Source organism: Procambarus clarkii, chromosome 18 (genome assembly GCF_040958095.1).
Source record: "Procambarus clarkii isolate CNS0578487 chromosome 18, FALCON_Pclarkii_2.0, whole genome shotgun sequence".
Lineage (NCBI taxonomy): Eukaryota > Metazoa > Arthropoda > Malacostraca > Decapoda > Cambaridae > Procambarus > Procambarus clarkii.
In genome coordinates, this window is record NC_091167.1 from 11,235,167 (window position 1) to 11,252,666 (window position 17,500).

At 47.6% G+C, this 17,500-nt stretch overlaps 1 protein-coding gene across 3 annotated transcripts in view; it reads right to left on the reverse strand.

Moving 5' to 3' along the window:
- The window catches only part of LOC123754474 (phosphatidylinositol 4,5-bisphosphate 3-kinase catalytic subunit alpha isoform), a 257,757-nt gene that overhangs the window by 62,800 nt on the left and 177,457 nt on the right, over positions 1-17,500 (reverse strand). For all 3 annotated transcript variants that reach the window (XM_069326257.1, XM_069326256.1, XM_069326258.1), the window contains 2 exons: positions 6,968-7,092; positions 4,656-4,821 (listed from right to left, as the gene is read on the reverse strand). In XM_069326257.1, coding sequence (XP_069182358.1) covers positions 4,656-4,821; positions 6,968-7,092 — 291 coding nt within the window. The remainder of the gene's footprint in view (positions 1-4,655; positions 4,822-6,967; positions 7,093-17,500) is intronic.

The following is a 17,500-nucleotide window of genomic DNA, read 5'->3' on the forward strand; positions in this document are numbered from 1 at the left end:
AAAGAAAAGCCACGACAGTCAAGAGACCACGATGGCTCATGAGAAACACGAGGAGGCTGGAGGTGGAACAATGCATGAGAAAACTTGTAGAATGGCACCGCAGAGGTGTCGACACTGAACAAACTCCACCAAAGCTCAACAATACGAGTCGACAGAATTTGGCAATAAGACTAGTTGAGAAATAACAGACAAAAAAGTAAAGAACAAAGAAAACTGGAATCAAAGACAAGTGATGAAGAGAGAAATAGTGATGAAAAGAGTGCCAGGCTACCTCATATTGTTAGTCTGCTACCTCATACAGAAACTGATAGACTAATAAACCCACCAACCGGGCACCAAACAAATGGCAATAGAGGTATGTCAAACTCAAGATGTATAGAGTAGAGGAGAAGTTTGAACCAAAGAAATACACTGCTAGGTCGATCTTCTTGAAGTGGAACCTCGGAAAAACACACTGATTTGGATGCCGGGCTAAAAGCAATAGAAACCAAGGCAGGGCCGGCTACCAAGTAGCCAGAAGGATCACCCTCCCCGAGTATGAATCAAGACTATCCAGCATCCAGAGCAGCTGAACTGCAGGAAAGTGGTAAATGTACCTCGACGAGTCCAGTCAAAAGGCACCCATTTTCAGGCAGATCGAGTGTCCTGAAAAGCCAACGGAACGACTCATCACTGATGATCCACTCCATGAAAATGAGCTGAAAGAGAGAGAACCCATCTGCAAGGACATTGGACACACACCACATGCAAGCTGAATGGAAAACCAAACCCCTAGAAGCCAGAAACTAGGCCACACAAAGCGTTCAGCTCCACTGGGGTACAGACCGAAGAGACCCCCCCCCCTCCTTGGTTCAGTTATGAACCACTGTAGAGCAATCGGAGTGAAGTTGGAACACTGAGCCTTAAAGAAGTCGAATTCTCCTCAAGGCATGCCACAGAGCCACAAACTTGTGCACCATGCTGTGTGCCCAAAAGAACAGATCAATCGAAGACTTTGGGCAGCATGGTAAGCACTGGTCATAGAGCCCCACCAAAGAGATGAGGTGTCCATAAACACAATGAGCAAAGGGAAAGGATGGCACCATGGAACCAAACCCTGAAAGACCCAAAGGGGAAGTCGACAGAGCAAGAGTGACAAATGGCGAGTGTGGTCCTAACCCACCAGTCCCAGGAATGGCGGGAGGGGTGGAACCCAAGAAATAAGTACATCAACTGGAGCCAAACCCTGCTCTGAGGAAACCAATACAAGAAAAGTTGAGGCTCATGCACAACTGCTTGACCAACTGGCAAGTCACCCAAGACTGATCCAACACCAGATAGCAACAATGCTGCAGGCAGAGCACAGCCACCGGGGACACTGACCGAGTCACAAACGAGACCCAACCAAGTCCAATCTTAGGACAGCACTCACTGGGACTTCCACTAGTTTACCAAGAACACAAACCTGGCTAGCTGGGGATGAACCAGATCCCTGGTCAGCTGACATGTGGTCAGACTGAAGGACCACACCAGCCAGTTGTCAAGGTAGGTCAACACAAACCATTAACCACTGTGCTGCAGCAACCGAGAAAACTCGGTTGGTGGAAACTGCACAAACCGAAAAAACACCTGAATATTTCATACCCATTCAGAACACTTGCAAGGTAGGTTGTGTACGAAATGAACTCTTGGGACCTCCAGTGAGAGGCAGTCATCTTTGAAAAATCCCCAGAATGCTGGTGGCTGGGTTAGTACCGAGTGAGTAACCATGGGTGGCACACGTCCCTTTGGCTCCCAAACTCCTGTCCGACACGGTGTTTAAAGATCGCTCTCTGTCGGTGAAATTCAGACCTTATTGTTTGAAGAACACAAGGGTCATGATGTTTATGAAGCTAGGCGCAATATGGACCTAACAAAGATCGGATGCAAGTAATACAGCACCGATGAGGACAATACTGCAAGCATACCCAGTTGTAGCTTTGAGAGCCACTCTTGCCATCTCAAATTTTTAAATGATACATAGATGAATTGTTTTCTGGGTTCAGTGATGATGCATCTGATACAAGTAGCATAGATGAACAGTGTTAGCGGTTTCCATGGTGGTGTTTTCCATAGATATTTTCAAGAATAGGTGAAACTCTTCTAGAACAGCTGAATCTCTTCCTGATTGACCGAATCTCTTCCAGAATGACAATCTCTTCCAGTGAGGGACCTTATCTTGGTTATCTTGAGATGATTTCGGGGCTTTAGTGTCTCCGTGGCCCGGTACTCGACCAGGCCGCCACCTCCAGGAAGCAGCCCGTGACAGCTGACTAACACCCAGATACCTATTTTACTGCTAGGTAACAGGGGCATAATGTGAAAGAAACTCTGCCCATTCTTTCTCGCTGGAGCCCAGGATTGAACCCGGGACCACAGGATCACAAGTCCAGCGTGCTGTCCACTCGGCCGACCGGCTCTTTACAAAGCGATCTTTTCAAGACTACCTAACAAACTGATCTTTTCCTATAATCTTTTCAAGACTACCTTACACTTCACAAGCTTGGCTACATACCACCTACAGGTACTAAAGTCAAGGCGTTATTTGCAAGCACACAGAACGAAGAAACAGAAGGCAAAAATCTATCTATACCTGGTGCAACGAGAGCAATGTCGTGTTGTGTACCATGGACTGCTTCGTTGATTATCACTCACTTCCGATGTACTGAGTGTGTAATACAGTGTGTTACTGTGAAGTGCGTGAAACTACACATTGTAATTCTAGTGAATTTTTAACAAGTAATATTGCGACAAACATTTATTGTGGACACATTACTGACACATGTATCACAGTTCCAGGGAATATTATGAACGTTCTACTGCATACATATTGTAAAGGACACAAATATGCATCATATACTGTATAAAAAAAAAAAAAAAAAAAAAAAAAAAAATTGGAACTAGAACAATTTAAAATATATTTGTGGCAACTTGCAGTGCTTGAAAGGCATGCGACCGCCTTGGGAGTTTCACCACGGGCGACCAGCCTGTGACACACCCCCTTCTCCATATCCCCACGGCCAAAGTAAGTGGAACTTCTTAGTTTTCTTTACATGTACGTGTTAGGGGAACGGAATTTATCTTTTTACATAGATCAAAAAATTGTTTGCAAACACTATTTTATGCACACGGGGTGAAATGTCACAATAAACTTGGTGCATCACCGTGGTTAACAAATGCAGCCGGGCCACAACGACACTAGTTAGCCTGGTATACATGTGGGAGGGCCAGGTTCAAGCCAAACAGAAGAACCCTGAAGCAGTAAACATGATGCCCCATGAAAAAACCTTACCAATTCCTAAACCCAGGATGAAGAGAGATGTGGCAGTCATGTCCTTGAGGTCCGGGGACACTATCAAGTCCCAGCCTGTAATAGCAGGTAACCTAGACCAAAGTGGTTATGAAGAAGGTTTGGCAGGGAATGAAGGCATTCAGACCTCAAGAGAGCAGGGATGTACCAGAGGTCCACCAAGTCTCGCTTCGGGACCAGAAAGAACCGGGATACACACATAGGAGATGAGGTCAGCTATACCATACAGTGGTCAACCAATCTGCAAGAATAAAACAGTGTTGGGGAGGACTCCTGACCCAACAGACCTGACCCCAAAAAATACGGAAGGAACTGACCAGCTCCATCGGAGACCTCGGAACACAACCTGAATGTCCACAAATTGTGGAACGACGAGCTGGCAAAATGGGCATCTCCCACAATGGCATCAAAGGAGCAAACTGCAAAAGGGTTGGTGCGAGCCCCGAGCAGAACCAGACTTCTGCGATGTCTGATTGCGATGTCAAGCGAAGGAGGAAACCTTCTAAGGAAGCGTAAAGGCCCGGAAACCTGACTCGCCTGAGGACCAACTTGGCCAACCACAGGCGAGGTCCCTACCCGACCAGACCGCCTCTGAAAGGGAACAGAACCCCTAGCAAACAACACCTAATCAATTTGGCAGCATGAGAAGGCCACCACTGAAATAACCTTAGCCACCACATCCTTGGGAAAAAACAAGAGGCAAAAACAGGAAGGTGGCCAGAGAGGTAAAACACTGGCCCATGTAAGATAGGCCAAATAAAATGCCACCTAATGCCTCCCAAAGAAGAGGGGTAAAGATCTTGGGCAAGGCCACCAGGGCCACAACCACTGGCTGTACAAACTCCATACCCAGAGCAGACCCCAGTGACACCACATCCTCACAGACACACTCGGCAAGCCCCTCAACAAGGGGTTTGCAAGACATGCAAGGCCACAGCCAAGTGTGAACATGTTCTGTGGTTTTTACAATAAGAGCCCCAGAAAGTCAGGACACCATGAGCATAGCTCTCATTCTATAAGTACATTTACTTTAGGTTTGTACTGAGGTCCTTCCCCAGATGCAACCCCCTCATAACAGTTGTGTAACTCCTGGGTTCCTTTTACTGCTAGGTGAACAGAGGCATTACGTGAAAGGGAGCATGCCCAGCCATGCGAGTTCCACCTGGGAATCAAACCCTAGAGCCTTGATTGTGAGTCGTGAAGTCAACGGTAGCAAGAGACCCCTAAAACATATTACGTTATTCAATTTCAATGCACAAAGGAATATCTCGTAATGTAAATTGTTAATCAAACTAATAATGGCAAATTATCCATAATACAATCAAACCTTATTGTTTTCACTCTTCTCTTTGACAGCTTCTGCCAGTTTGGCCAACTTGTCCACCACTTCCACTTGACGAACAACTTGCCTGAGGCCCGGTCCAAGGCCACGGCAGTAAGCCTCCAATATGGCTGCAGCACGCAGAGCCCGGGGCCACAGCTGCATATCACACCTGAAATATTACCCAAAATCAAGCTAAATGAATTATCTTTTTAACCTTCTGTTAAATGGTAAATATTATAATTTTCCATTAAGAATTAGTAGCAAATATTGTAACTGCAATTATTATTAAATCTTAGTGCTAAAAGATGTTAGTCATTAAGAAAAATGTATAACAGGTTTACAGAGCAATGTATTGTTATAGTCTTGGAAATCTGTTAAGTGCCAACCATTGAAGCAGTTTGCTTTGGTGTTTGTCAGGATTTTCTGCTTTGACTAAAAGCCTCGTATATAGACAAACTCGAGAGGCATCATGTTAACTTGGAGTATTAACTTCTCAAACAATTACTTTTTATGATTATTTATACAGGAGTATGCTACATCTTTCACCATACTGCATACTTATAGTTCCCTTAGCACACATCCAACACACTCATGGTTCACTCAGCTCATCCACCAACACTCATGGTTCACTCAGCTCTCATCCACCAACACACTCATGGTTCACTCAGCTCTCATCCACCAACACACTCATGGTTCACTCAGCTCTCATCCACCAACACACTCATGGTTCACTCAGCTCTCATCCACCAACACTCATGGTTCACTCAGCTCTCATCCACCAACACACTCATGGTTCACTCGGCTCTCATCCACCAACACTCATGGGTCACTCAGCTCTCATCCACCAACACACTCATGGTTCACTCAGCTCTCATCCACCAACACACTCATGGTTCACTCAGCTCTCATCCACCAACACACTCATGGTTCACTCAGCTCTCATCCACCAACACACTCATGGTTCACTCAGCTCTCATCCACCAACACACTCATGGTTCACTCAGCTCTCATCCACCAACACACTCATGGTTCACTCAGCTCTCATCCACCAACACACTCATGGTTCACTCAGCTCTCATCCACCAACACACTCATGGTTCACTCAGCTCTCATCCACCAACACACTCATGGTTCACTCGGCTCTCATCCACCAACACTCATGGTTCACTCAGCTCTCATCCACCAACACACTCATGGTTCACTCGGCTCTCATCCACCAACACTCATGGTTCACTCAGCTCTCATCCACCAACACACTCATGGTTCACTCGGCTCTCATCCACCAACACTCATGGTTCACTCAGCTCTCATCCACCAACACACTCATGGTTCACTCAGCTCTCATCCACCAACACACTCATGGTTCACTCAGCTCTCATCCACCAACACACTCATGGTTCACTCAGCTCTCATCCACCAACACACTCATGGTTCACTCAGCTCTCATCCACCAACACACTCATGGTTCACTCGGCTCTCATCCACCAACACACTCATGGTTCACTCAGCTCTCATCCACCAACACACTCATGGTTCACTCGGCTCTCATCCACCAACACTCATGGTTCACTCAGCTCTCATCCACCAACACACTCATGGTTCACTCGGCTCTCATCCACCAACACTCATGGTTCACTCAGCTCTCATCCACCAACACACTCATGGTTCACTCAGCTCTCATCCACCAACACACTCATGGTTCACTCAGCTCTCATCCACCAACACACTCATGGTTCACTCAGCTCTCATCCACCAACACACTCATGGTTCACTCAGCTCTCATCCACCAACACACTCATGGTTCACTCAGCTCTCATCCACCAACACTCATGGTTCACTCAGCTCTCATCCACCAACACACTCATGGTTCACTCAGCTCTCATCCACCAACACTCATGGTTCACTCAGCTCTCATCCACCAACACACTCATGGTTCACTCAGCTCTCATCCACCAACACTCATGGTTCACTCAGCTCTCATCCACCAACACACTCATGGTTCACTCAGCTCTCATCCACCAACACACTCATGGTTCACTCAGCTCTCATCCACCAACACTCATGGTTCACTCAGCTCTCATCCACCAACACTCATGGTTCACTCAGCTCATCCACCAACACTCATGGTTCACTCAGCTCATCCACCAACACTCATGGTTCACTCAGCTCTCATCCACCAACACTCATGGTTCACTCAGCTCATCCACCAACACTCATGGTTCACTCAGCTCTCATCCACCAACACACTCATAGTTCACTCAGCTCATCCACCAACACACTCAAGACTCACTTGTCTCATACAAGTTAATACATACTTCAACTGCCAGAAAAAGAAGTGGCCAATCTTAGCATTGGTTAGAGCTTTCCTCAGGAGAAATCTAAGGAGCGGTGAGTCAAGATAGGGTTCATGCTTCAAGCTCTGCACCAGTTGTAGCAAATACTAGAAAGAGAAAAATATGCATTGGTTGTAGAGGGTACGATGTGTTGACAATGATGAGACTTGAAAAGATGGGCTTAGACTTCTTTTAAAGATGCTGCTTTGCCTGCGTTAGACTTAATTTAATTCCCATCGTTGGTGATAGGAAGCCTGTACTTAAGACTACAGCCACCCAAAGTCACTACTGACCTTAGGTGGGCTCAGGATGTAACTCCACAAAACTTGTCTAACTCCTGGGTACCTATTTAATAGCTAAGGGAACTGAGACATTAGGTTAATGAAAAAGTGCATAACTGTTTCTGTCCTGCCCCAGGAATGAACCCCAGGTCCCTTGATTATGAGCCGAGGACAAAAACACTGTGCTACAGGACTTTTACAAAATCTGAGCTATTTGAAAGAGCTCCAAAAGGCAATTTATCATCTACATACAAAGTCTACTCTCATCTATGTATTTCTCTAGAAGTACAGATACTGTATATGTACTTTATGCACATGTCTCATAAATTTTGAAAAAATGAAGAATCACCAAAATGTTTGAGATAATTTGTACATGTGTCACATCCTTAAGATGTGGTGGGAATAAAGTACTGGGATTAAACTTGCATTATTAGGACGGAGGCCCATGACTAAGCACTGGAGCAAGAAGCCATTCAGTGCTGCTGGTAAAATTAAGTGCTAAAATGGCTACCAGGGAGTTTACTGTTATGATAATCAAAGCTCAATAAGAGGAGAGGAAAATGCTTACCTTGTAACATCCACATGGAGAGAGATACTGGTTTTGTGACTCCCCTTTCTGAGTCTATCTCTCTGTGTTTATGTTGCTTATCTGACTGACTACTTGTCAGACCATACCTTTATGCCTGCCTACTTGTCTGTGTGTGTCTGCCTATCTGTCTTATTGATATGATAGACAGACAGACTACCTGACTGATGTTGATACTAATATCCATTGATTATACTACTGAACCTTCCAGACTACCTACCTTCCTAACTCCATACAAGTCAAGCAGTACTTCTGATTGAGATATGTTTAACTCGGCAGGGTCCAGTCGGTAGTGGATGTGCCCGAGGATTTGAGAGATGCAGCTGCAATCCCACCAGTCTCAATATTGTCTTACACACATATACAGTGTGTACAACAAAAATCAAGCACATTGCTTTATTAAAGGAGAATGAACACAATGGAATAGGAGAATCTTCTGTGCATTTCCGTACACTTTACTTGACCCTTCGTCTTTGACAATAGTGAAGTGTCAAGTATCTAAAAGCCCTCATATGATTTTCTTATTTCATTGTGGTTCATTTGCAAGCATGCACACACACATACATACATACATACATACACATAATATACAATGGGGCCTTGACTTACGATGCTAATCCGTTCCCAGAGACAGATCGTAAGTCGAAATATCGTAAGTCAAAGCGATTTTTCCATAAGAAATAAAGAGAATTGAATTAATCCGTTCCCCACCCTCCAAAATATTAACATACAAATACATTTTATACTGAATACAATGTTTTTTTCTAACTACAATACAGTACCAAAGTTTCTCTTACCTTTATGGAGGGCTCTTGATGGCATATGGAAGATGGTGATGAGGGGGGAAGGAGGAGAGTTGTTACTGTTTGGAAGGGGAGTCCCCTTCCATTATCCCATCAGGCAGTGATGTTTTCTCTGGGTACTCTCTCTCCTACGTTTTGCCTGAACACCACTAGGACCTGGTTGTGGTTCAGTGCTTGTTTGTCTCACTACAAATTTGTAAAGAGGCATTTGTTTTCCCTTCATTTTAACATTTGTCTGTAATGAGGCATCACAGTGTCATTGAATAGGTTAAGGTAACGACCTACTGCAGCTTGATTTGGGCGAGTCATTTCAGCAAAGGTTTGCAATTCTTCCCATGCTGCACACATTTTCTTAATTGTTGAGGAAGGGACATTCTGTACTCTTGTTTCTGCTCTATGGTCATCCTTACATGGGTTTTCATATGTTGAGTCTTACCACTGACTTTCCTGGGACTCATGGCATGATATATAATAATTACTTTAATGTTCAAAATGCAAAAAATCACCACAAAAGCGGAATTTCTTATAGGCGCGATCGTCACTAAGCGGGCAGCTGTAGTAAACTGAGGCAGGTCGGCCATGTGACTGGGAACCACGCGCTCGGTCAACCCGAACATGTACCAACAAATATCGGAAGTCGACAACACCATCGGATGTCGAGTCGCATTTTTCTATGAAACTTACATCGTAACTTGAAATTATCGTAAGTAGGGGCAATCGTATGTCGAGGTGCCACTGTATATTATATTATATACATACATACACATACATACATACATATACATACATACATACATACACATACATATACATACACATACATACATACACATACATATATACACATACATATATACACATACATACACATATACACATACATATATACACATTCATATATACACATACATATATATATACATATATATACACATATATACATATATATATACATATATATATATATACATATATATACATATATATATATACATATATATACATAAATACATATATAAATACATATATATATATACATATTAGTATATTTTGGTAGCAGTCTTTCCTGTACACTATATTATTAAATACGACCGAAAAAGTAAGATTAATAATTCTAACACGAATTTTCTCTATCTTTCGTACATTTCTTTTCACTGTTGGTGGTAATTCAAAAATCAATTCTCCAAAATTCATTTTTATTTCTAGTCTGACGCGACACTTGAGCACGTTTCGTAAAACTTATTACATTTTCAAAGACTTTAGTTTACACATACACAACTGAATAGAATTTACACATCTCCGATTTGTATATATCTACATTTGAGTGAGGTGGATGGGGTGAGGTGGCATTAATAGGGTATTAATTTCATCAACACAAGACAGAACACGAAACAATAGGTATTGAATGGAAGTGATTGTAGAAAGCCTATTGGTCCATATTTCTTGATGCTTCTATATTGGAGCGGAGTCTTGAGGTGGGTAGAATATAGTTGTGCATTAATTGGCTGTTGATTGCTGGTGTTGACTTTTTAATGTGTAGTGCCTCGCAAACGTCAAGCCGCCTGCTATCGCTGTATCTATCGATGATTTCTGTGTTGTTTACTAGGATTTCTCCGGCGATGGTTTGGTTGTGGGAAGAGATTATATGTTCCTTAATGGAGCCCTGTTGCTTATGCATCGTTAAACGCCTAGAAAGAGATGTTGTTGTCTTGCCTATATACTGGATTTTTTGGAGCTTACAGTCCCCAAGAGGGCATTTGAAGGCATAGACGACGTTGGTCTCTTTTAAAGCATTCTGCTTTGTGTCAGGAGTGTTTCTCATGAGTAGGCTGGCCGTTTTTCTGGTTTTATAGTAAATCGTCAGTTGTATCCTCTGATTTTTGTCTGTAGGGATAACGTTTCTATTAACAATATCTTTCAGGACCCTTTCCTCCGTTTTATGAGCTGTGGAAAAGAAGTTCCTGTAAAATAGTCTAATAGGGGGTATAGGTGTTGTGTTAGTTGTCTCTTCAGAGGTTGCATGGCGTTTCACTTTCCTCAACGCGCTCAAGTGTCGCGTCAGACTAGAAATAAAAATGAATTTTGGAGAATTGATTTTTGAATTACCACCAACAGTGAAAAGAAATGTACGAAAGTTAGAGAAAATTCGTGTTAGAATTATTAATCTTACTTTTTCGGTCATATTTAATAATATATGTCTACAGGAAAGACTGCTACCAAAATATACTAATATTAAAACGCACGACCCAGCAGCAAGGAATCAAGCCTTCACAATAAAATATCGCCAGGATCTGATTCGTGATCAGATATACAAGGCGGAAAATGAAATCAAAAACAACAAAACGCAACTACTTCATGCTACAAACGAATGGAGAAATAGCAACATCGATGAAAGTCTCCGTACCCGCATTGAACAACACCTCGACATCCTCACAGACCGACATCACCTCAGCACTGAAACAAGGATTATCAAGAAACTAACAACGTTATATGGAGGACCTATGGCAATTCCACGACCAAGAGATGGCTTCCTGAACCTTGCAGGAATTAACCTCACTGAGGACCAAGTCACTCTCCTAAATCTGGGTATAAACTGTCACGTTATGTCCAGACCGAGTGAGATGGCCCGGAAAGTGGAGTTGGAGATCCTGTTGGACGACATATTCGACCTCGAGACACAAAAGAAGGTCACTACCAAAGATACCTTACAAGCAGAACTTATTGCGGAAGGAGGAAAGAATCGAGGCAATTACAGAAGCACCATACTGTCCCCCGAGCTCAAAGCGGCAGCTAAAAGCCTTCGTGAGAACAAGGAGATAGTTGTCAGGAGAGGCGACAAGTCGCCAATATACGTCATTCTTAAAAAACCAGCGTTGAATGTAATGAAACGCCATTTTCTGGGTGAGCCCCGGAGGCTCCCTGGAGCTTATCGGGCTAATGTGTGTTATGTTAGACCGGGACATTAGCTAAGGAGTTCAGACCTACCAGGGACCAGCGCCAGAACCTGGCCCCTTCAGAGAGGTTTCAGGGAGCAATGGCCCTGGAAAACCCCATATGGTTGGGGGTTTTCCTTATCTGCCATCGACCGGGGTTAGGCACCCAGAAAGATAGGCGTAACAAAACAAACCCCACATGGTAAGACACTACAACAAAAACCGAACAGAGAGGTAGAAAACTCCCTACAATCCCAAGGAAACAAGCAAACAAGCAAACATCACACTTTACTGCCGCGCCGATCGTCCGCGCAGCCCTCCCCACCCCGGGAGGGGGAGGGGGGAGCCCCGGACCTACCGCGCCGGCTGCCAAGCTCCAGTTCGGAAGCTAAGCTTCAACCAACGCGAAAAAAACCGCCGACCGGTGGGAGGGAGGGTTTCCAGGGAGCCTCCGGGGCTCACTCAGAAAATGGCGTTTCATTACATTCAACGCTGGTTTTCTGTGGGGAGCCCCTACGGCTCCCTGGAGCTTCATACCCAAAGAGAAGGAAAAGAAAGGGCTAACCCGGGAGGCGGCCGCCACAAACTCTGCAACGCAAAGCCAAGACAACCGGTCGCAAACCTGCGACCCAAGGCAACAAGAACGCCCAAGAACAGACACACACATGGATGGGCGGCCAAAAACCTGTGCGACCCACAATTCCCTGCGCCCGAAATGAGCCCGAGACGTCACCAACACAGCAGCAATTGCTGTAAAAATCTGAACAGCACGGGCGCAAAGACAGACCGCAGTAAGAAGGAAAACACTGCGGACGACCCGGGAGACCCGAGCCCTGAAAACAGGGAATGAAGGAACCAGATCAACCACAGCGCATCCCCAGGCACGGTACGCCGGCAACAGCAAAAAGCACAACTGGACAACACAGGACGCACCCCCCGGCCAAACCAAACAAGTACCAATACCCCAAGAACCCCTCCGGAAAGCAGCCGTCTCGACCGTCGCCAGGACAGAGAAAGGCTGCACACCAATAAAGCTACCACCAGTACCAAAGAGGAGGAAACTGAAACCGAAGGGGCTACCACAAACTGAGGGGAAGAGAAGAAGGCACCCTGAACAAGGACCAGGATGGCTCAGGCGACTCATGAGCAGGCCGGAGGGGAAACAAAACGCGAGAAGACGTAATAAACGTCATACAGTCTCCAAGACGAAGCTCGCAGGTGGGACACCATCAACAAAGCCACCTGAACACCAGAGATGGCGATACCTGCGTCAAAATACCAGACGCGAAGAGCCAAAGAGAAGGCCGAACCAGTCACGGACAGGACCGATTCGGCCTGCCGAAAGAGGCGAAGCCTCAGGAAAAACGCCCCGGGTACGGACACCTATCAAGCAGCGTCTGAAAAGAAGGCCGGGCCGGCCACAGTGGAACCATAGGGACTGTTCTCGTGGGAATGGGCTGCAACTGAGCCAGAACCCGAAGCAACAGCTGGACCGGGAGAAGAGGTACAGGTACCCCCCACCTCTACCAGGCCTGCCGAAAGCCTCCACCGTGAAGTCCTCGCAGGTGGGAAGGGCGCCACAAAACGGGCGACGCCGAGACCACGCCGACCCGAAGACGTCCATGGCCAGGAGTCCATAAGCCCAACAGAGCCAACAAAACGAATCGGCGACGACTGGCCAACCCACGAAGAGGAATGAACCGAGACAGCTGTCCACCAGGACGCAGGACACACCCCGGACACGAACCACACGGTTAACCAAACCCCCTGTGGTTCCGGCAAGAACCACCAGAGAACAGTCCAAACAGAGCTGAACGGTAGAGTACCTAGTGACCCAAACCCTCCGAAGCGCAAACCAGACAGCCATGAACACCTGAACCGGGCTGTGAGCCCGACGGACAGACAGACTCCATCAACCTCGGCCGACCTGGTGAGCACAGGTCACAAAGCCCCAGCCGAGAGACGACCCGTCCGTGAACACATCGAGCGAAGGCTCGGGGAGCCGCCAAGGCACGGAACCCCGAAAACCCTAAAGAGGAAGCTGGTGACGCAGCACCAACACCAGATCCCCAGAGGAACCCAAGGAATGCAAGAGGCGGAAGTGGAGTCTCCGTAGGAACCAACCGACGCCGGAGCCAAACCCGACTCCGCGGGCAGACAAGCACGCCGAAGTGCAAACTCCCGCACAACCGCCCAAGCAACCGCTGAGCAACCCGGGACCCCCTCCTGAACAGCCAAAGGCGGGACCACAGCCACAGTAACACTCCTGGAGGGAAGACAATGAGGGGCCCAAGAGCCGGAAACAAGGCCCAGGTCCGAACCCGGGACGGAAACAGAAGGTAAAACCTCCAGATCACCAGGAAACCAAACCCAGCGATCTGGAAAGAACCATCCCCTGGCGAGCAGACAAGAGGACTGACTGGGAGCCCACTCCAGCCAGTCGTCGAGGTAGGCCAGACACCGAATCTCAGACGCAGACAGGGCACTAAGATCCGGTAAAGATGCAAAGAGTATACAAAGTGCCCTTCACAAAATAGGGAATGCAATAAAAACAGCAAACCTGAAGCCCCACCACCAAAGCATTGTATGACAATCATATGAAGACATATGATATATGACAATCATTATATGACAATATGACAATTATAATCAAAGCATTATATGACAGAGTGCTGGGAAGACGGGACACCACGAGAGTAGCTCTCATCCTGTAACTACACTTAGGTAAGTACACATAGGTAATTACCAACCGTGCTAGCCCCAGAAAAACTGGAGAGGAACGTGCCAAGAAGTGACCTGGAGGTCCAGGTCCACCATCCATGCACCCGGCCCTAACAGAATCCGAACAGGAGACAACAGTCCTCCGAGCAGGGCAGAGGATCCAGGGCGCAGACGGAAGTAGTCCAGAAGAACTGCAGACTGGAAAAGCTCATGACTGCAAAGAGCAGACGGGAAGCCCAGAAGGATGGGGCGGAACGACCACGCCCCACGCACCCACGAAGAGGAAATGACGAAGCGCAGGGAAGAAGCCCACCCCGCCAGCTCTGAACCCCCCCCAAGGGGGAGAAGCCGTCCTCCGACGCCAGCAGAGGCCGGAAGACAACCCAAAGCGCCCACCAACAGCGGGACCAAGCGAGAGGCAACAGAGCAAGCTGCTCCCCCAGCGCCCAGTCAACAGAGAAGGGAACAGAACCCCTTCAGAAAGAAAAAGTACACTACCGAAGTCATGAGGAGACTACGGGAATGAAACCACACTTCGCTGGAAGAGGAAGTGAGGCGAGACCTGATCACCACATACAAGATACCCAAGGGAATCGACAGGGTTGAGAAGGACAGGATATGTAACACAAGGGGCACACGCACTAGGGGACACAGGTGGAAACTGAGTACCCAAAAGAGCCACAGATAGAATTAGTTTTTTTTTTTTTTTTTTTTTTTTTTTTTAGTGTCAGAATGGGAACGGGAAAGCACTAAGAAGTAATGTGGCGACTCCTCACACAAGTAACGAGGCTGACCCCCATACAATGTCACATGTAGACATGACAGAGCCCAAGAGGCACAGGAACCGATACACCTGTTGACGGACGGTTGAGAGGCAGGACCAAGGAGCCAGAGCTCAACCCCCACAAGCACAACTAGGTGAGAACATATATTGTAAAAGCACAAGCCGCCGACTAGTGGCAAAGAGCACTACGCCGGCCAGGCAAAGAAGGCACAAAACTGCATCAAAAGGCCCACCTCGACAGCAAAACCACAAAGTCCCAGCACAACCACAACATGTGCCAAGACCCAAAAAGCTCAGTTTGCAAGCCAGGAAGACCCCGGAACCCCAAAAGGCAGAACCGGGTCACACGAGGAAACAAAGTCCCCTGAACCCACAAAAGGGGGCCCAAGAGGAAGAAACCTCCAGAACGAAACCAAGGAACCCAAAGGAACCCAGAATCGAACCAGGGGGAGCCCAAACCACCACATTTGCCGGCGGAGAACACCACTAAAAGGCAAAGCACAGACCCCAGCAGAACGCCCTGGGAAAACGGTCCCAACAGACCGAAAACCGAGGGGCAAGGTGTGGGAGCAAGCATACCAGCCAGGGGCACTGAGCCTAAACCCAGAGGCTCAGACCCAAAATCAACACCCAAACGTTCCCAGAGGAACAGGCAACGGCAAGAAAACACCAGAAAAACAAAGAAACGACAACAGGAGAACAAAAACCCTGCAAATTTTTTGAAAACTCACCAGAGACGCTCGCTCGCACACCCAGACGCATGTAAACAAACCGCAACGCCGCCCTGGTGGCCACGCCGGGAAACCGGCAGACGAAAATGGCCGCCAGCAGGGGCTGTGACTGACGCTTAATACACAAAACACGCCAGCAAATGTGGGAAGCTAGCAGACTGGAAGGGCGAAAAACGATGCCCAACAGCAGAAAAACCCCTGAAGGGGCAAAACCGCCCCAGAACTGCTAGTAGGCATCCCCCACAGCCCCGGGAACCAACAACAGAGGCCCCGGGGCAGAGCCGTCCTCCAAGCCCTCCGCCCTGAAAGAAAAGCAAGAGCCCATGGGAAAGGCAACAAGAAAGGGCCGCTGGTAAGACCCAGAAGCCTTGGCAGGAGGCACAGGCTCAAACCTCCGTCCCCAACCCGAACGGGGCATCCCCCGAAAACCGCCCGAGTCTCTGCCGCAACTGAACCCCGCCCCGACCCAGAAACACGCAGACGGTCCGGAGCCGGGAACATGGAGAGAAAGGGGCGAGCAGCACCTAACCAAACGGGGCGGCCACGGGGCATTCAAGTGGGAAACCAACCTAGCATGTTGCAGCAACCTAACCTAGCTTGCAACACGGATGCCGCCTGTACTCTGAACAGTAATAACATCAGGAGAGTACTGGAGAACAAGCAGAGAATCACTCGCAAGACTCCGGGTCAAGGTGTCAGAGACCCAACAGGCAGCATGACGGAGGTAAAAATGGCGACTGTCACCCGGAGACAAGGGAACAGCAACCAACGATCCCGTACAAGACGGGTTGGAACCCGGAAGACACATTCAATGGTCCCCCGAGCCCAGACAGGGGTTTCCAGGGCCCGTAGGGTAACAACTACGGGAAGCCCGGGCAAGGTGTTGCTAACCGGTTAAGAAACCCAAACATAACAAGAGGGTAGATTATAGCACTGAAAACCCCCGAGACGTGTACAAGCACGGGGGCCTAGCAGAGGGCCGCCAAACACTACCAGTGGAACTATAACCACCTTAGGCAGACCCCCACCAGGCAAGAAAATGAAAAACAAAAGAAAAACCCCGCAAAAGTACACCGTCTCCAGAGGCAACAGAAACCGGCCGCCGCTTAGGTGGCAGGCTGCGCAACACCTTGACGCCCTAACCAGCACAATACCAATCCCTACCCAGGGCCAAACAAGGGCCCCAAGCCCCAGCTGGCCCCAAGGGCGAGGCAAATGCCGAGCAGCAAGAACCTCTACGGGAATGGTTCCCGAACGCCCCAGGGAAGATAACCCTGTAACGCAAGGGCAGTACTCACAGGGCGCTTAGGGAAGTCAGCCACTAAGCACATGCAGCCCCGGCACTGATGAAGTACTCCTGGCCACCGCACACCACAACACACGGCAGTGAACGCCACACAAGGCAAACACCGCCTAGGAAACTGAGGCCAGAGAAGCGTCAATCCCGGTTGACATTAGCGAACGAACTGAAGCTTGGCAGCCGGCGCGGTAGGTCCGGGGCTCCCCCCTCCCCCTCCCGAAGGGGAGGGCTGCGCGGACGATCGGCGCGGCAGTAAAGTGTGATGTTTGCTTGTTTCCTTGGGATTGTAGGGAGTTTTCTACCTCTCTGTTCGGTTTTTGTTGTAGTGTCTTACCATGTGGGGTTTGTTTTGTTACGCCTATCTTTCTGGGTGCCT